Raw genomic sequence first — 19,599 nt, 5'->3', positions numbered from 1 at the left:
TGAATATTACCATATACTCAACTCCTTTTTATCACAGATGCTGTAATTATAAAAGTATGAATTATACGATATGCAGGAATCAAATATTTTAATAAAATCAGTATTGGTTTAAAAATCGCCATATTATATTGTAGGCTAATGAGAAATGTAATAAAAAAACTTACCTTTAACGTAAAGCATCGTAGACTGTGAATACTCCGTTCCAACGTCGTTTTCTGCAACGCACTCGTATTTTCCTAGATCGTCTTCGGCGCTGTTCGTTATCTGAAGAGCACCTGTAAAAAAATCAATGATAGATAGTATTCCAAATTTATTAACTATTCTATTTATGTAAAATCATTAATACATTAATGTTTATGCTAAAATGGGCCACCTGACTAATTATGAGAGACGTAGAAGAGAGGATTACATTTCAAGTTTAGACAAGTCTATTCATGTAGATTTAGTTTTTAAAGCTTTTCAGCGAGAAAGGTATAAAGGCAAAGATACTAATTTTTTTAACCTATTTTTTAAAATTTTAAATTGAATAAATTCTCTTAACCCCACGCGGCCTCATCCTTTCAAACAAGGTCCGAAAACTTGGGTTTCTTTTAGGAAAAAAAAAAAAGAACCTACTAGCCTCAAAAGACCTTAACCCAAAAGATAAATCCAATTTCTTGCACCCCATCTTTGAAATGATAACAAACTACTTACTAGACAAGTCTAAAACCTATCAATAACTACGGCTATAATTATGAGGAATAGCTAAATTTTCGAACATCCACAGTATCCAATCCTTTCAATCTAAAGTTTTTCGAACAATACTGTCCTCTTTCATAATAAGAAGTTTATTCCAAAAGTAACTTTGAGTCTTGCACATTCCTGTGATCATGATAAACTACTTTTTTTTAAATTTAATTAATTGTAAAACATAAATGCTGCAATATTCATCATCACAATGTTCTGAAATACAGTAAATTTGAGTATTTATAGAATTTATTCATTTTTAATGCGGTAAACTGCGACTTTTTTGGACCCACAATGTTTTAGACCTTCTCCGATCCAAAATTCACCAAGCTTCATTAGGACCTTTCTCATAATTTTAATGATTCCGTACAATTTCTTACTCCATCTCTATCAATCCTTCTCGAAGGTTGAAATGGCAGTGAATCCAAGGTCTTTTACGACCCTGTTTATCTGAGTTCAACAACTAGATTCTCCACTTATGTCCTGTGGGTACAGGATGCCTCCCCTGGTTTTCAGTACCAGAGAGAAGTTCTAGGAACTTTTCCTACTTTTTCAAGCTTGGTTTGAAGTTTCCCAGCAATAGTATAAATGGCGTTATATAAATATCTGTGTTTAAGATACTAATACTGTTTTATTTCGCTCAAATTTACTATATTTTTACCGTTAATATGGTATGAATGGTTACATGCAGCAGTATTGCTTTAAGCGTGGGAGATTAAATTCGACAATAAATATCATAAACCATGATACCAAGTGCTTTTTTTTTTTACTAAAATTAAATTTTCAACATGAATACATTTTACGGTGTATAGAATTTTATTATTTTTAGGAAGTTCTGAGCTATTCTTGTTTTTCATTAAGCTGTCTTATCGTTATACAATTCATAATTAGTTTCATTAGACAACATAAATTACTCCTACCCTAAGTATACATAGGATAAATAATTGAGCCGGCTACTGACATTGGCTAAATAGTTAGCAGAGAAGGGGTATTGATGAGTTCAAGTTGCCAAGTTGCTGGTTGCTGCAGGGCACACTCGGTTCTGTTTTATTCATACCCGGGTATGCTCTGAGCCATTGCCCATATGTGAGCAAATACATCTGAACTTAGTTGGGAAGAAAGTTGTAGCTAAGATCAATATGTACATAAAGAAGTAATAAGTAACGTATAAAAAAATTAAAAACTTTATCAAACGTTACAGAATCACTATATGTTCAACTTGGACGGTAAATTCTAGCTGGTTGATGAGGCTTTCCGTCCTTCGCATAATTAGCATAGCGTTATCCAAAAAACACTGGAAATACGCAATTTTCAGAAAATAAAATAATCTATAAACTTCCTATAAAAATAAACTATTTTTATGATTAATTTTAATAAGATTCTTAATAATTAAGTAATTAAGAAAATAGAGCTTGAAATACTATGATAATATGACAAACTAGGTTGAGAGGTAGTTTAAATAATATGTGTTCATAACTTAGTTGGCAGTAGTAAACTAAATTTGCTAATAAAATAATTAATATTAAAAGGTTAACAAATATAGTTGATTAAACATAAAATGGTGCAAGTTGATTAATAATAAAAATTATTTTATTTGTGGTCTATGGGTTAAGTTTATTATATTGTATTAGACTGTAGGGTAGAATAGCGTGCAACTTTTTTTATTGATTGTTGTAAGGGTGTGAAATTGAAATTAGATTATCATAATTTAGAATTAGTAATGATTTTAAGATTGTAATTAAAGCAAGTAATTAATTTATATTATTTTATTAAAATGAGTTTATAACATTTTATTAAGAATGATGAGCCTAAATGTATATAATATTATCATAACTGGTATAAGAAAAATATTTAAAAAAAAAAGAAATGGTGAGGGAAGCATTGAGGAGAAATGTACCTATGCTTGGTAGACGACACCGTTATTAACAAAACTGCTTTTCTTATATTTACTGCAAAAAATCGCTCCTTATTCTTTTCTATTTACTCGAGGATTCAAACTTCAAAAGTGTCATTGGTTCAAATTCCATCAGTGCAGCTTATATATCGTGAGCCGAAGGTATTTTCAAAAACGTACAATGGTTTATTATAATTGAATTCTTTTATTAATATATACTTTTTTCAGTAAATAACAAACAATATAAATGTCTACTTTGTCCACTCACACGACTTTGCGAACTACTTCTGATTTAACTAAAAACATTCACATGGCTGCCAGCATCTTCACTAATACTGGTCTAATTAATATGTTTAATATAGGTTTAAAAAATTTAATTGTAAACACTGATGATTTTTCGTCTAGCTTTATTAAAAAAATAAATAAAATCTTTACCGCTATAAAGTCAGGGGTTCAGTGCTTTGTAAGGAAGTACTCTTACTAGACCAACGGTTGTGCAAGAAGGTAATTTTGTCAGAATCACGTCTAGCTTCATAAATAGCGAAAATACGGCTATAGGGAATATCTAATCGGCCGCCATTTCAAAACGAAAACACAGGCTGTAATGACAAAATCAGGTGTTCATCATTAGGTGACCTGTTACTTAAGCCGAATATAAAAATTGGGCCGATGGATTCTGAGAAAAGCTGCGAGAGGCGAACGGTGAAAGGATACCTTTTTATTCGATTTTGTGATTGAAGGGGGCTTTTCTTTTTTTTTTTTTTTTTGGACGATTCTGAGGGTTCATTACTAAAAATAATAAAACAAAATGCACAGTTATAGCTGTGTAAGCAATCAGTCAAGGAGTCAATCGAACAGTATATTCTGAGGGTTCATTACTAAAAATAATAAAACAAAATGCAGAGTTATAGCTGTGTAAGCAATCAGTCAAGGAGTCAATCGAACAGTATATTCTGAGGGTTCATTACTAAAAATAATAAAACAAAATGCAGAGTTATAGCTGTGTAAGCAATCAGTCAAGGAGTCAATCGAATAGTATAGGCTGGTTTCAAAACAATTCAAACTTATCATTGAACGCTGAGGACCCCACCTTTGTCTCAAGTCAGTAGTGGGGTTATGAAGCGGATGGTTTAATTTATGGCTTAGTGGGCCGCAGACTTCTATGAGTTGGAAATCTCTGCTTTAGAATGTACCATCATTCCAGTCAAAGTATATTTAAATATTAACTTACCTTAAATAAGAGCGTTAAAAAAGAAGAAGTAGGAATAAATAAATATAGAATAAGAATTTAAAATTAAGAAAAAAAAAATAGAATTACATGTAAAATGTTTTTAACTACTTGGTACATCATTTTTATTATTGTAATATACGGATAAATAAAAATTTATGTATTTCTTTGTTTACATATCAGAAAAAGTAAGGTCTCTTACACGTTACATTTGCCTATATAGGCCAGATTTTTTGATGAAGGGAAAGTAATAAATTATGAAAGGCCTGGTGTGAGATGGAAGAAGTCTTCTTGGATATAAATAATTCCATTTATATCTGTTGAGGGGCGGGATATATTCACACGGTAAAAACACAGCCAACGAATGCCCGCCGGGAAAAAAACGTTCTCATTTCAAGTTGCCCGCACATGCACGGCTTCATTTAAGAATCTCACTGAGGCTAAAAGCCAGCCAAGAAAATGAAATTCTCTCTACCTCCGTTCTCGCGGATTGGCACTCCACGCCTTTTCTAATACACATTTAACAGGTGAAAGGTGACAAAACCAGCTTAAATCTCTGCACCCTTAAATAAAATGAAATATTTATATTTTTTTTTTTATTCCTTTAGGTAAAACGTTTCCTTCAAAATGATTTTAAAAATATATCACTGTACCTAACTTCAGACAGTAAAAAATAAGGGCCGATTGCAACATTAGGATCTATCTCTACACCACTAAGTTGTTACCAAAGATCTCGAGGACAATAATAATAATAATTAATTTTTTGTTTATGGGGTACAAATAGAGTAGGAGGACAAGTAATACATATTTTTAATTATAAGAATATCTAAACTAGATTTTTACTCAGTCCTGATTCCATTACTTCCAACTAATTTTAAGAAGAAATACGAAAAATAGTGAACTTACATACATACATAACATAGGGAAATTAAAGCCAATCATTAATATTTAGATTTTTTAGAATATTAACGTAAAAATACGTTAATATTTAGATTTTTTAGTGTATAGTTTTACTGAATCGTTATAAACAATTTTATATAGTTTGAATTGTTCTGAGCTATTAAATACAATAATATTTCACTTTGTTTATTCTTGAGCAGACACAGCTTAGAAAAATTCATAAAATCAAATAAATAAAAATATTTTTCATATAATTCTAGAAGAATTGGTGCAAGGATATAATAAATGAGAATAAAAAAAAAAGGTTTAAAAATATAATTTACGAATTTAGAAAACAATAATTAAATGAAAGGATGAGATAAAAAATGAGGGATGATTAACAAATATTTTTAAAAATTTTAAAGAAATAACTATCTTCAGAAGAAATACGGTTATGTACTCTGTATGATTCTACAATCAATTTAAATCTTCCGAGCCTTATAACCAGTTCATTATATATTAGTCTATAACTTATTTTATCATGTATATAATTTATTGATGTAAGAGAAATTAAAATTAATTTTGACTAGTTATCATTAAATTTAGTAAACCTTATATATAACAAATTATATACATCATAACAATTAATAAATGATGAAAAGCACTTTGTAACAATTTTTAGAAATAAATACCTAAAGATGAACGGATGGCTCGTAACGTCGAGGTGAAGAAAATATTATTAATGAATAATGAATAAAAATTAAAAGCAGAGAGATTAATAAATTGAAGTATGAAAGCTGCATGCAAGTCCAAATATATATAAAAAACTAAACAATAAATATAAATGGAAAATATATATTTATATAAATATGTGGCACTAACTACAATGATTCATATGTAGCACTATATTAATTCTTAAGGAATTAAAAAATTAAGCAAATTATATTTATATAAATATAAATGGAAAATATAACTTTCTTCGAAAAATAAAATTACTTGATAAATAATATCAAAGAATTATAAACTATATTGAATGGAGAAACGCCAAATTAGAAGATGGCGTCGCACGTGATAATATAACACTAGATTTTTGAAATGAATTAACAGACCACGGACTCATTAAGCCACGTTATTTATTCAATTCTTAATTGAGAAAGCCGCAGGAATTGGTTTCCAACTTGCAGAGGTTGGCTAACGATATCGACACAATTATACCAAGATGTAGTTTAATGGAGACGACCGAAGTTGCGGTGCGTGCTAAATCCTCACCATTAGAACACTGACTGAGGACAATTTGCTATCGGGTAAGAAGTTGGACCATTACCCGAAGGGGGCGTGGAGGAATGTAATTCTATACCCCTGGATCAGGTAGGTCGTGGAGTTAGGCATTCCGGGGCCGAACCTCATCGAGAAGAGTGCACGCCAGGCCAATATTTAACATTTCTGTCTCTTCGAGAGGTTCCTCACTCCTGGCAGATGTGGCTTAAAAGTATCCAGCAGCTTGCGCGGGACTTTATTTATGGATGAAATTTTGGGAAATGCGTACACTAAGGAACGGTAGTATTGAAAAAGGGAAAATCTATTAATTTAATTTTCAGTTAAAAATATACTACTGATTTTAAATAAGCCATTTTTAATTTAAATATAAAAGTATACTACCAGGGCCCTGTTTCACAATAAAGTACAAACTAATACTATTAGTCTTGTAGATTTATCTTAATTCAATTACACAAACTTGTACAATAGTAACTTGTGCTTTAGTATTTTTTAATGCCTGTAATATCACTAATAGTCCTCCCTATCATGACAAAAATAAGCATTAGTGTTATTACCACACTAGTTTCTATACTTGTACTATGAACTAATACTATTAGATTTCATTATGAAACAGGGCCGTGGTGTAGAAAGGATGTAAAGTTTATTCTACTGAACTGAAACGCGCAATTTTCATTAAATTCTGATTCAGATATTTTATATTATATCCATCTCTACTGTTAATTTTTACTTAATTTTTCTATTGTATCTATTAATTCTGGTACTTATGTATTTCTTCACTTCCTATCCATCGGAATCTAAAATATTGGAATTCATGTTCTCCTTTTCAATCAAAATATGTGAATTGATATAATATTCTATTATTATTATTATTTTATCCTTTCTTGTACGGTAAATTGAGTTCTTAGTATTTAATAAAACTGAAAATATGGACGTGAATATTCTTTTTTTTCACCAATTATCATTTTGCTGGTTACATTATGATTTAACATTATTAAATAATTATTTGTTATTTTTTTTGGTATTTATGCTTTTAACTCTTTTTATTATTAGAGCCAAATTTATATTTTCTGTACTATTATTTTGAAGGGACTCGTCTCAGGATAAATAAAGAATATCATTACTGTTTGATGGCAGTTATCAACTTTTGCTTGCATATTCGCCCAAGAAACAAATAAACCACAAACAAATCCTTAAATGTTGAGGTCGGGGCCTAAATTCGTAAAAATAGGAATCGCTTTTACGGTGTAAGCTTAGTAACCTACAATATAACATATGGCAGATGAGACATTACGCAAGTATATTTCTCTTTTTTTTTTTAAATTTAAAATCAAAATTAAAATATATACCACTACAACCCATAAAGAGTCAGGGGTCCAGTACTCTGTAAGGAAGTACTGTTACTGGAACAACGGTTGTGCAAGGAGATGATTTGGTCAGAATCACGCTCGACTGGAAGATTTTTATCCAATTAATGAGGCAGGGTGGACCCCAAGAGGGCTCCCGGGCTTTTATAATTCATATTAAATAAATGAGGTTACCAAATCCATCGAAAACCTCTTGTTAATTTATAATAAATAATAAAATCTAATATATAATTTATTTAAATTGGCTATCAGTGAATTTTGGTCATTTGGTTCTAGCATTTTCAGTTGATCAGCTGGTTGATTAAAATTGTCACGGGATGATAATGAGGCTTACAGCTGACGAGAGCAAAGGTGCAGTGTTAATTGGATTTTAATATCAACATTTTTATTTTCTTTTATATTTATTTGAAACCATTTTTATTTAATGTTAATTTTCTATTTAATTATGTCACATTCAGCGGTAATATTCCGTTCATTGCCGAATCTATTGGAAACCTCTCCCCAGCTGATTTATTAGGTTGGTTGTTAGGTTTTGTTAAGTGTTGGCAATTACTTTTTTTTTTTTGTTATTGTATTTTATTGCTCATGACCTGGATTACTTTTTAAAATTCCAGTTAGTCTCACGATTTGGCAATAAAGAGGAAAATGGACTGTGCACCATTTGACCCTACACACTAAATACATATTCATTCACAACTGTTTTTAAGTTACGTTCAGTTTCCTTCAGTCTGTGAATTTAGATGTCTTGGAATGTGGTACTCCCTTTGTTGATTAAGGCTGTTGATCTGTGCTATATGCTTCCTGGATTTATTTGATCAGGTCTTATAATGCTTGAACCACCGAAAAGAAACCAGTCATACTGTTTTTCAATATTTTACTAATGTCGGCTTTATTTTCGAAATCTTCCTATTGAAGGACCTAGGGTAAGAATATGATGAGCGTTGTTTAGAAAAGCAGTTTCTTAAAACTCTAAAATCTTATATACTGATTTATGCATTTTATATCCGGTACTATTTTAGTAAAACGTGGAGGAATTATAGTGCAAGACAAACGAACAAAATAAATAGCTATATAGAAAAACTAAGCAGGGTTTCGCTTAAAATTCTAATTGTTTTCAAAATTTCAGGTCATCCAATTATATTCTCCAAACCTATAGTATTAAATATTTATTCTTTAAAATAATAGATTGAAAATTAATCTTTATATTTATATTTAACATTGGTAAATTGATATCTTAGATCTTTATCAGTTTATTTATTTCTTTAACGAAGCCTTTATAACAAATCAGCTGAGTGAACGTCATAAAAAAAACCTTACTAGATAATAAACTGGATTATAACGGCGATTAGAGAACATGAAGAAGAGATTACGAAAACAACAAAACATTCAATTCTTTATAATAAATTATTAACTGAATTAAATAATCTAACAGTTCTTTAAAATAATAGTTTATTTTAACCAATAGGTAAGTACTAAAAATACATCTTGATTTATATCCGGTCATACATATAACTTGAAAAGAACAAAAAATTATCATGCAAATAAAATTAAAAGGTATTCTGGACTAATAAAATATTAATTGCTAACGAACTCACTTCCTACAATTCTCTTATTAGACTAGTCCGAACCAACTCATTTGAGCTTCTGAGTTCAGAAACTAAACGTAATAATGCAAGGATTTAAGCAGTTAACTAAATAATTCGATGGTTTGTCTTCAATTCGCTAGTTCATCTTAAAATAATTAGAAGAGTAATATATACAGTGCATCTAAAACAAAAGATGCAAAAATAAAAAAAATATGGTACAATTATGGATTCAATTATTCATAAGAAATCAAAACCATACCGTTACGTTTGGAGATATAATATGATTGAATGGAGATAAATATTATAAATAAAGCTAGCACGAAAATATAAATTTGCATGTTTACGAGTAGCAACTTTAACTATAAATTTGTAATAATATTTTTATTATAAGCAGGTTCATATGCGCGCGTATGATGTGTATAAAACGTACTGTTGCAGGGCCGATTGCAGTTGGTAAGAGGGAACAGCTATATTTTTATGTTTCTCATCAGATAGCTATAATAACAGTATATTTACTGAGAGGAAACCAATATTAGATATAAGGCCACCAAGAAATATGGTACCCAGCCTCACCAACTCTCCTCTGAACATTTCTGAAGTCATAACAGGATATTGTGTTAGCTCTACAGGACTTTGCAACTTTTTAATTTCTACACCCGAAATAATTAATAAAAATCAGTGGAATAAATTACAATATGGACTCACAACTAACTTGAAGTTAAGTATACTCGGAAACGCTCCAATGCTAAAGTAAGTTGTTAAATTCTAACAATATTTATTTCATGAGTTCGAAGATTTGAAATGATTTTTAAAAAATCCTAGAGAAATATTTTGTTTCTCTAGTAAATTTGATTATTTCTTAGATTGATATTAATTATATGATAGAATTTGTGACAAAATTGAAACAGACAATGTGGGGGAAAGTACATTTTTTTCGGTAAATTAATTATTTATTAAAAAATATTATTCATGGTTTTATTTATTCACTTACTTTGATCACTTATAAATTGCAAACTTATAAACAAATTAATATCCAACTCTATCCACTACAAAGACACTGATTGGATGCATAAACATACTTAACATAATATAAAAACATAGCCCCCTGGAACTCTTGTAACACAACAAATTGCTAATTTACAAAAATCATCAAAATTATACTATCTGAATAAGAGTGGTTTTTCGGAAATAGAGTACTCATATACAATGTCACGGTCATTGAACAAGAAGTACAACCTATAATACATAGCAACAGACATGTTAGTGTGTAAAGTCCGTCTTTACACACCAACATAAGAAAAATAATTGATAGTTCTCCAAACAAAAGACCCAAAATCAAAGTTATGTCCTGCTAAATCTGAATTTACTTTTATCTAATTCCACTAATTAAACATTTGAGACATCTACCGAATTGAAATATTAGGCAATTAAAAATAAATCTGCTATTACACCCTTTTTCATTGTTATTATTATTTATCTACATACATTAAATGAGTATAAAAAAAAATAATGCCTGTCCTAGTGACTTAGGTAATATGAATAAATAGCACATTAATTTTATACGCAGTAAAAAATTATGGAAAGAAAATTTGAGGAATGGTAAATCAATATTCCACTTCTAGAAAAAAAATAAATAAAAGAGAGAATATATATATTTTATATTAAAAAGGAAATACCTACTTTCAAAAAACATAGTTTAACAAGGCCACGTTTATTAAAAAAAAAAAAGTAATTAAATAAAAATAAAACAAAACAAAGCAGTTAATGATTGCCAAAGCCAAAACCCAATCAGTTTTAATCAAAGAGGGATCTGTAGTATAAAGCATATAACTGGTTCTTTTTTGATTGTATAACGTGTGAGAGGGGTAAGAATGGAGAGCATACATATTCAGTCATATGTTATAAATTTTAATTGCATGTTCACAGACTTAATATAAGCAATATAAATTGGTTTTTTAATTGGAATTTATCACCAAAAAAAAACCTGTTCGTCAAAAAAAAAAACAACAGATTCGTAAGGAAATTGAAAGCTAAATAAAGAAAACAAATATATGATAACTATTTGTTATAAATAAATTATTAGTTTGTTTTATATATATATTACCAAATTTTTACAGGAACACATTACCGAATTTTCTGCTCATCAATAAATAAACTTTTTAAAGTTTTTTTTTTTTTTTTACAAACACTAAAAAGATTTGTCTTGTTTGCGTATACTATGAATGGCATTTCCACAACTTGGATTATAATCTTTTTCAGCTGCATACATACAATATGACTATGCTCTCACGACAATAAATGCTTTCTTAACTATCATACAGTCAACACGATGGATGTGGCTGCGACAGTTGCTGCAATGCTGACCTTAAAACTGTTTGCTCCTCTAATTGTTACCGCAAGCTCTACACGAGTTTGTTTCGTAATTAACCAGTAATGTAAAAGATTGCAAAAAGAATTAATCATCAGTAATACATATATACAAAAATTAGTTCAGACTCAATCCTGTTTGTTTTGTTTCTAAAAATAAAATACTTGTTGTAAAAGCAACTGGTGATGAAGCCCCGGTCAGTGAGTTGACAAACCCAGATAGAACCGGAGCCAACGGACTGTGTTATTAAGATGTGAGGACTAAGAGAGCATCAAGAACAGGGAGGGCCTGATATAGAATCACGTAATATCCAAGGCTGAAATAAGAATTCTCGAGGGGTACAGACGTCTCCTTTGATGTCACATAATCCGGAGAGACATGACAATAAAGCTTTTGTAACAAAAGCCACTGACGAGAGAGCTCTATGGAGTTCCCGGTCGAGGAATGATAAGGCAAGGTACAAGGTATTGGAATCGATACCTCTATTCAACCTTATTGAATAATATTTTGCGATAAATTTATAAATTGCCTTAAATGACAATAGCATGGTCAGAAAACTATGGTCTTTCCTTTCTAAATCAAAATGTTCGACTTAGCTTATTTTATTTCTTGGAGACAGCTATTCCAAAAGTCGAATAGATTTTATTTAACAATACTCTTTCAAAGTGGATTTGGACACTGAACAATGGACGAGATCATTAGAGGTGGATATAATGGTGATAGAAAAGGAAAAAGACACTCGGCTATTCAACCATGCAACCCTACCTTCCTCTTGTGTATAGTATCAATTTTCCAATTAATAATGGAGATTTTTATTTTACAGAAAAATAACACTATAACTATAATAAAACAACATTTATTTATATTCTCATAACTATCACACATCTACTTTAGATATAGATTACGCAAGAAATATAAAATCACGTCAGTTGTCATAATAGTTTTGTTTTCTTTTCAGTTCAGAAGCACTTAACATGTTCCAATAGATTCAAACTAAAATATACTACACTGACTTGTTCCATGGTACTTAATATAGAGTGCAAATTCGTGGATGAGGACTATTTTGATGTAGTAGCCTTGACTTGGATGTCAAAGAAGCAGTTAAAAGAAAGAATCAATTGATAGACGAATCTTCACCAATAAAATCACGATTGTGTGAGCAAACCTCATAGGTTGCTTGTATTTCACAGATACAATTAACATTTGTTACATACTATCAATCTACCAAACAAGTCTATCTATAAAAAATAATTTGCTATGATATGGGCTATTTAAACAAATTTCCCAAAACATATATTTTAAAAGATATGAAAGAATTATTTTATAAACTTATAAAATTTATATAATATACAAATCAGAAGTTTGGGACTAGACCTCAATTAAAAAAAACAAAAAACAATTCTGGACCTTACACAAAATTATAAATAAAATCATTCAAAATGATTCTTGAGTTCTGTAAAAAAAAAAAAAAATGTTAACATATTTCACATTTAAAACGGGCGACTTTCGTTTTCAGAAACAAAAACAGGTTTCATCAATATTCGCATTATTCAGAAAACTGGATATCACTGTAACATTCTTAAATTTTCGAGCGTATGAAACAAGTATTGCTTTGTCTTCACTGCCGAATAGATTTGGCTCAGACTCTCATAGACTCGAAAATATTTCTTTTTTAGATTTCATAAACATTTACTAATTGGAAAAGCTTATAATTAGACATATAATAATCATCAGTCACAGTACTTAGTAGTTGGTACATAGTATATAGTAGTAGTTGGTTTATTTAAAAATGTGTAAATCTTTACTTTTCAAATAATTCTTCAAATGGTTTGATATATAGGAGGGTAGGTAACAATAATGGGTATAATCTCTTTTACTTCATTTCAAATGCATTATAAGAGGGAAATGAGGGAAGGGATACACCTATAAATTGGAAAATTTGGAAAATTGAATGAGTCTACTTTCTTATTTATTTCGTAATGTCTGTATTCAGTAAGTTACTAGTCCATAGTCCAGTCTGAGACTGTTCGTGCGAGGCTCCCACCTTTTTGGCCGTCCTGTCATGTCAGTGTCCTGAATAATAGTTCCGTACAGTATTGGAGGCTATCAAAACATTTTATATGTCTATTCTAGATGAAGTCACAATCGATAGTTAGAGTGTCGTATGTATGTGGTCCGCCATGGCTCTTTGAAAATTTATTTCTAAGAGTCTACAACTGATAGTTCAACTAAAAACAAATAACTAATTCGGGAGGGGGAAAGGAGAGTTAAAATTTTTCAGCGGAAAAAAAATATTGTCCTACTCACTCATTTAAAATTCTCTGACGTAGTAAGTATCAAATTAATAATTTTAAGATACGATTTAATAAAAATATATTCATTCTTGATAAATTACGAACGATTTCAAAATCTACAATTCCTCTACAAAATCTATAATTTGTTATTTTACAAATGATTAACTCATTTTAATAAGAAATAATGATATGTATAACAGTTTTATTTACTAGTAAAAACGTTTTTCTTCAAAGCCAGGCTCGTTGAGCGGTGAATTTCGTAAATAAAGAGATCTGACCCGCTTGGGATAAAGCCTAAAGGAGCGAGGGTTGGATTAGAGGTTTAAAGAGAGATCACATAAATTGACCGATAAATAAAATATCAATTTGAGATGGAAGTTCTTCCAATAATCCTCGGCCGTGGTCTAAGCTTCAAACTTAAATTGAAAGCAGTAAGCTTGTTCGCCCGGGCTTTGTCTGTCCGTCGCGATTAAATGGCCTCTGGTCTCTCCCCTCCCCTTCCCTTCCCCTGACCGACGGTAATCTGATGGACGATATCGACGTGGGCCTCGGAGTCGTTGCGATTCCGCGATTTCTCTTTTGCAATGGATTCGAATACTACAGCAGTCATTTGTCTTTATTGACTCGCGCTAATTATCGGACGATGATGGAGGGCACGATTACATTTCCTGTTTGATTAATTGTCGGCTCGAGTCGGGATCTGCGCCCAAATTGAGATTAATGGAACCTCGTCGCGGATCAACGAAAAATTAATTCGGAATTAGCGAAGGATTTCCGTTCGCAATCGAATATCATTGTATCTTGTTAAATGATTCCTGATTCAAAAACACATGTGCCTAACTTGATCTCCAAAGTCGGGTCCTTATTATTCTTTACGTTCAAACCAAACCAGCGAAGGTTTTTCACCGTAATACACGAGATCTTGCACATCCACCAAGCGAGTTTGTTATGGCAAATGCCAAGTACCTTCAAATGGCATGTAAACCTTTTAATTAAAATTAAACCAAAGAATCGAGTGAAAGGTATCTGAGATGTGTTTTGAAATGAAACACATATAAGCTAGTATTTATTAAATAGTTTTACAACCCTATGATACAACCGTTTACTTTGGTAGAGGATAATGATGGAATAACTCCAGGACTTGAATCCTAACTACTTTCTTATCAGGTACTAAACCTTAATCCTGAGGCCGTACAGAAAAAAATTTATCATGGGGAGAAGTTAATATCTAAAATTTCCTAATAATTTTGAACAAATTACCAGACTTAGTGGAAGTGTTTCTTGAAATTAGCACTTTTTTAAAAATATTTTTAGAAAACTAACATATTAAAATATCATTTATTAAATATTATATTAAAATTTTAAATGTAATGTTTTAATCCCTTTGGATAGTTGACCACAATTATAGCAGTTTGAAGTAGGTCCTCAAATTTTGAATTTCCCAACATTTCAGATTTTCTAATAATAAGAGAGAGGAGGGAAATGACATCTATTTACTAGTGACTTCCGTAACAACGTCCCGCCCCAGAACCCACCATGGGTAACAATAGTAAAGGTTTATTTTTTTTAATATTCTGTCACCATCTTAACGAATCTGTTTGTTGATTATCCTTGGAATGTTATAGAATACGCAGTATGAATAGTAGCGATAGTAAGAGGAACTGAAGCAAAAAATTTGTTCCACTACAACCCAAGGAGTTGGTCAGGAATTGTTGAAGTTGGTCCTCAAATGTCGGTCAGGATCAGATTCAACCACCAGTTTTTAAGGATACACACTTTTTGGAGGTTGGGCGTGTTACACAAGAATCTCCCCATCCCAGCATAGTTCCACAGCTCATATAACAGTTTAAATAATTTACCACAAAAGGACTCGAGAACGGATCACAGAGATAGAGGCACAGTGCGTTACCCACTGAACAATCCAACTCCCTACCTACAATAGGTTAAGGAAGTTAAAGGCATAATTGTAAGTAGTTTCCTATTTACGAATAGTCCACAGATCCGAATACAAAACAGCAGGTATATAACAACTAACATAACAAAAGGACTAGACAACATCTTAGTAGAAGGCTATATCCTCGAAGAGTCCCCGAAGACATAACTATTACACGGATGCTCGCCAAGGATTGCCATTTGTTGACAGAGCGTAGCAGCCTGATGTACGAGGGAGCGACAAAGTGCTCTAATAGAAAAAGACCCCGCGGGTAAGAAGCCGACCATTTTCATTAGGCCCTCCCTCAAGATGGATCGACGGGCCTACTATCCTCCTGACATATGACAGCGTCATATATCCAAATGAAACAAGAAAGACAAATGTGCTACATCCTCGCCCTTTACCATCCCCTTCTCCCTCCTCCCTAGACCCTACTCCCTATATTGCCTCCCGGCCCTATTTCCCGGCCTCTGCTTAGCCACCCTTTTTGTCATTAGTATCGCTCGATTTTTCTTTTTTGCCATCTTCAGCATTCCAGCCTATATCCTCAAATCTATCTTGCTCATCAGGAAGAATGTCTAATGCAGGATACTCTTGAAATTTGAAGACGTTAAAATTTCATGAGTGTCCAGCGTCTTTAGAATTCAGTAAATGTTCGATAAAATGAAATAAACGTAATGAATTGACAAGGCATTGTATAGAGTATTAAGGAAAAAATATGAAATAGAGATGATTTTCAAAACTTTTGAAAAGCAATGTTCTTCTATAAGTAAAAGTTATTTTACAGAATATAAATTAATTACGTCATGCTGATTTTAGTTATTATTTTTTGTAGGTCTGCTCCAATAATGGTGGGGTGGTTAGTGTTCTGTTTTTAGCGAATGAACGGTTCACCAAGACGACAAAGTGAAAAGAGCCTGTCATTTTGCAGCTGTTATTAATAAAATCATTTAGAATATAATAAAGTAAAATAGTATAATAGTTTACTGCGCTTTCAAAACAGATTAAACATTCAATTTTCAAACAAGAAACATTGTAATAGATACGAATTCATAATGCTAAATGACATATTGTTATAGTATGAAGTAACTCCAATTCAAAATTTGGAAATACAGTTGTAACATAGAATATAGATTAAATGTTCTTCTACTATGATGATTGTAGTTAATAGATGTGCATAAACGAAAAAAAAGATTGGATTATAATACAAAAAAAATTGAAAATGTGAGATTAATATAATCTCACACACCACCAATCCCTGAATGACACCAGTGGGAAATCCATTTTTAAATATCTTTTAGATTATTTATAATCTTATATACTTTCTTGAAACTAATTAATGTTGTTTAAATAAATAATTTAATTTTTATCCATTTTAGTCTCAACACATTTTATTTTCCTTACAAGTCCGACGTTTCGGCCAATCCAGCCTTCCTCAGGGTCTATCTTAATACAATTTTTGAACTAAATGATTAAAAACTCAACTTCATGCAGGACAACAATTTTTAATTAGTCAATTTTCACATTAAAAACAAAAATTAAAATTCTTCTATCACAGTCACTATTTGTAAAAACTTTATCACAACAATGCTTGTGCATAAATGAAAACAAAAGATTGGATTATAATACAAAAAAAACTGAAAAAGTAAGATTAATATAATCTCACACAGCACCAATCCCTGAATGACACCTGTGGGAAATCCATTTTTAAATATCTTTTAGATATTTTTAAATATATATCGACCAGATATGTTCTATATGGCTTTCTAACGAATAGTTAAAAATGATATCTTTCAGATTTCATTCAGGAATCGCTTAAAGATATATTTCAGGTGTTTTCAGATATATTTCTATCATATTCTTTATACCTTTTAGATAACTCATTCAGACTTTTTTTGACGAGAAAATCGTTCACATAACTTTATTGTGTCTTTTAAATTTATCAGATATCTTAAAAAGGGCTAAAATTCTTTCCATTATTCCGAATATTCATAATGCAAATAAAAATAATATCGAAATTTCATATTGCGTCTTTTAATAGCTAAATTATGAAAGTTATTTATGACCGAACATACTATACAGCCAATCCAGTAATATGTGTCATGATAATTACCTGCAGTGTTTGGCATGGTGGAATCTAAGATGGTGTAGCGGGGGTTTTTGCCAATCTGAACGGGTCGCATCTCTTTGACCCATCTGATCGTCGGTGGAGGGTTCCCGGTCGCCACGCAGGAGAGAACCGCTGTGTGGCCAATCTCTACAACCTTCGTGCTTGGGGCCTGGGTGATCTGAGGGAATCCTGCAGGCAGCCGTTCAGCTGTGAAAAAGAGTAGACCATTAATATACATAATGAAACTGTTCACATAATCAAAATATATATTATATATATTTTTTAATGTAGTATAATACTATATTTATTATATATATATTGTTCTTTTTTATATTTTATATGGTATTCTTAATTTTAATCAAGTTCACTCCATACCAATATAATTTTATTATTTAGTTAATTGAATTATTAGTTTTATTGCTAGATATTAATTCCTACTGTTCTAGCTTATACATTATAGTAGCCTCCATATGCGCCCTAATAATCAAAAGTGTAATTAATAAATTACTTTATGTTTTTCATTTCGATGATTTCGATAGATTTTGCACTTTTTTGGATATATATATAGTACAGGTAATATATTTAATAGAGAGGTCAGAAAATGGCCGGAAAGTAATGTTTTTACTCACTGTATTACATTTAAAAATTCCGACTTATGCTGATTCTAAATGATAGTTCGTTTATTCAAGAAATAAAATGTAGAAACACTTGACTATAAAATAAGTACTGCCAATGGTTCCTGAACAGAAGAGCTTCTTATTAAATCTAATTCAACAATTGTATAGAGTTTATAATAAATAGACAGTAAAATTTAAAAAAATTCTAAGTAAACAGCAGATATATATATATATTTTAGATTTTCCTTTTTTTGTTTTTATTTTCCTTCAATTTTTTAGTTAAACAAACACAGATTGAAAACAAGTCGATTTTAACATGTTCCATAACTTTTAAAAACATATTTCGGCCATTTTCTGACTTCTAGAACTTTTTCAACCCTCCCAAGTAATGATAAATAGGACAGTACTGATATGTATGAGAGGCACCAGCTGGAGTTTTTTAACTTAAAATAATTTCTTTTGTCGGCATGCCAAAGATACCGCCAGACCTAGGCAAAAATCCGTCGGCAACAGATCTAAAGAAATGTACAAAGATATATAGATAACAGAGGGTATGCACCCTCTGGGAACGGTTGACCGTGTAGGCAGAGTTAAACAAACAAACAGCCCTTATCTTGCACGTGGCCAGTTCAGACATTAGAAAGTATAGAGAAATAGCCGCCGTAATTGATAACAAATAAACACCCCTTATCTCACACGGGCCTCTCTAAAAACCTCGGGAAACATAAAGTAAGCCGCCAGAAGCCGGCTTTCTTCAAAGAAGAAACTTTTAAAGATGAAAGGTAGGACTTTCGTCGAAGATCATTGGACCTTCTCACCCCCTCTGAAAATAGAGGAACCAATCAGAGGACAGAAATCAAAAGAAGGAGGAGTCAGAAGGAGAGGGGAGAAAATTAACAAAAGTGCAGGAAAAAGAGTTTTTGGACACAGTCAATGGGAAGAGTCAAGGCCTGAGAGAGTCAACGAAAAACAGTCGGACCCGGAGTTGGGGAAGAGACAGAGTTCTGTGGAGAGCCTCAGAGAAACACAGCCTGAGAGAGCCGGACGGAATAGACACAGGCTGGGAGAGATGAAAACCTGAAGACTGGCCGGAGGAAGAGAGAGCAGCAGCCAAGTAAGACCTTTTCTGTTGTTATTTGAATGGCAAGGATAGAATTAATAACTTAGAGTCAGTATAAATATCAAATATCCCAACTGGTACATCTCAATTCATTATCTTATAATCAAAGTATAAGGAAACAAGTCTACCATGCTCTCTCATAATAGTACTCTTGATCATTATCAATATCAAATGTATTATATACAATGTATATAATTGTAAA

At 31.3% G+C, this 19,599-nt stretch overlaps 1 protein-coding gene across 13 annotated transcripts in view; it reads right to left on the bottom strand.

Moving 5' to 3' along the window:
- Lar (tyrosine-protein phosphatase Lar) overlaps positions 1 to 19,599 on the bottom strand; it is a 969,819-nt gene that overhangs the window by 98,276 nt on the left and 851,944 nt on the right. For all 13 annotated transcript variants that reach the window (XM_067045667.1, XM_067045668.1, XM_067045669.1 and 10 more), the window contains 2 exons: positions 17,664 to 17,867; positions 165 to 275 (listed from right to left, as the gene is read on the bottom strand). In XM_067045667.1, the coding sequence (XP_066901768.1) occupies positions 165 to 275; positions 17,664 to 17,867 (315 nt within the window). The remainder of the gene's footprint in view (positions 1 to 164; positions 276 to 17,663; positions 17,868 to 19,599) is intronic.

This window comes from Halyomorpha halys, unplaced genomic scaffold (assembly GCF_000696795.3).
Source record: "Halyomorpha halys isolate HHAL.00 unplaced genomic scaffold, Hhal_1.1 Scaffold438.1, whole genome shotgun sequence".
NCBI lineage: Eukaryota > Metazoa > Arthropoda > Insecta > Hemiptera > Pentatomidae > Halyomorpha > Halyomorpha halys.
The sequence above is the reverse complement of the archived record's forward strand: the minus strand, read 5'-3'. Positions and strand labels throughout refer to the sequence as shown.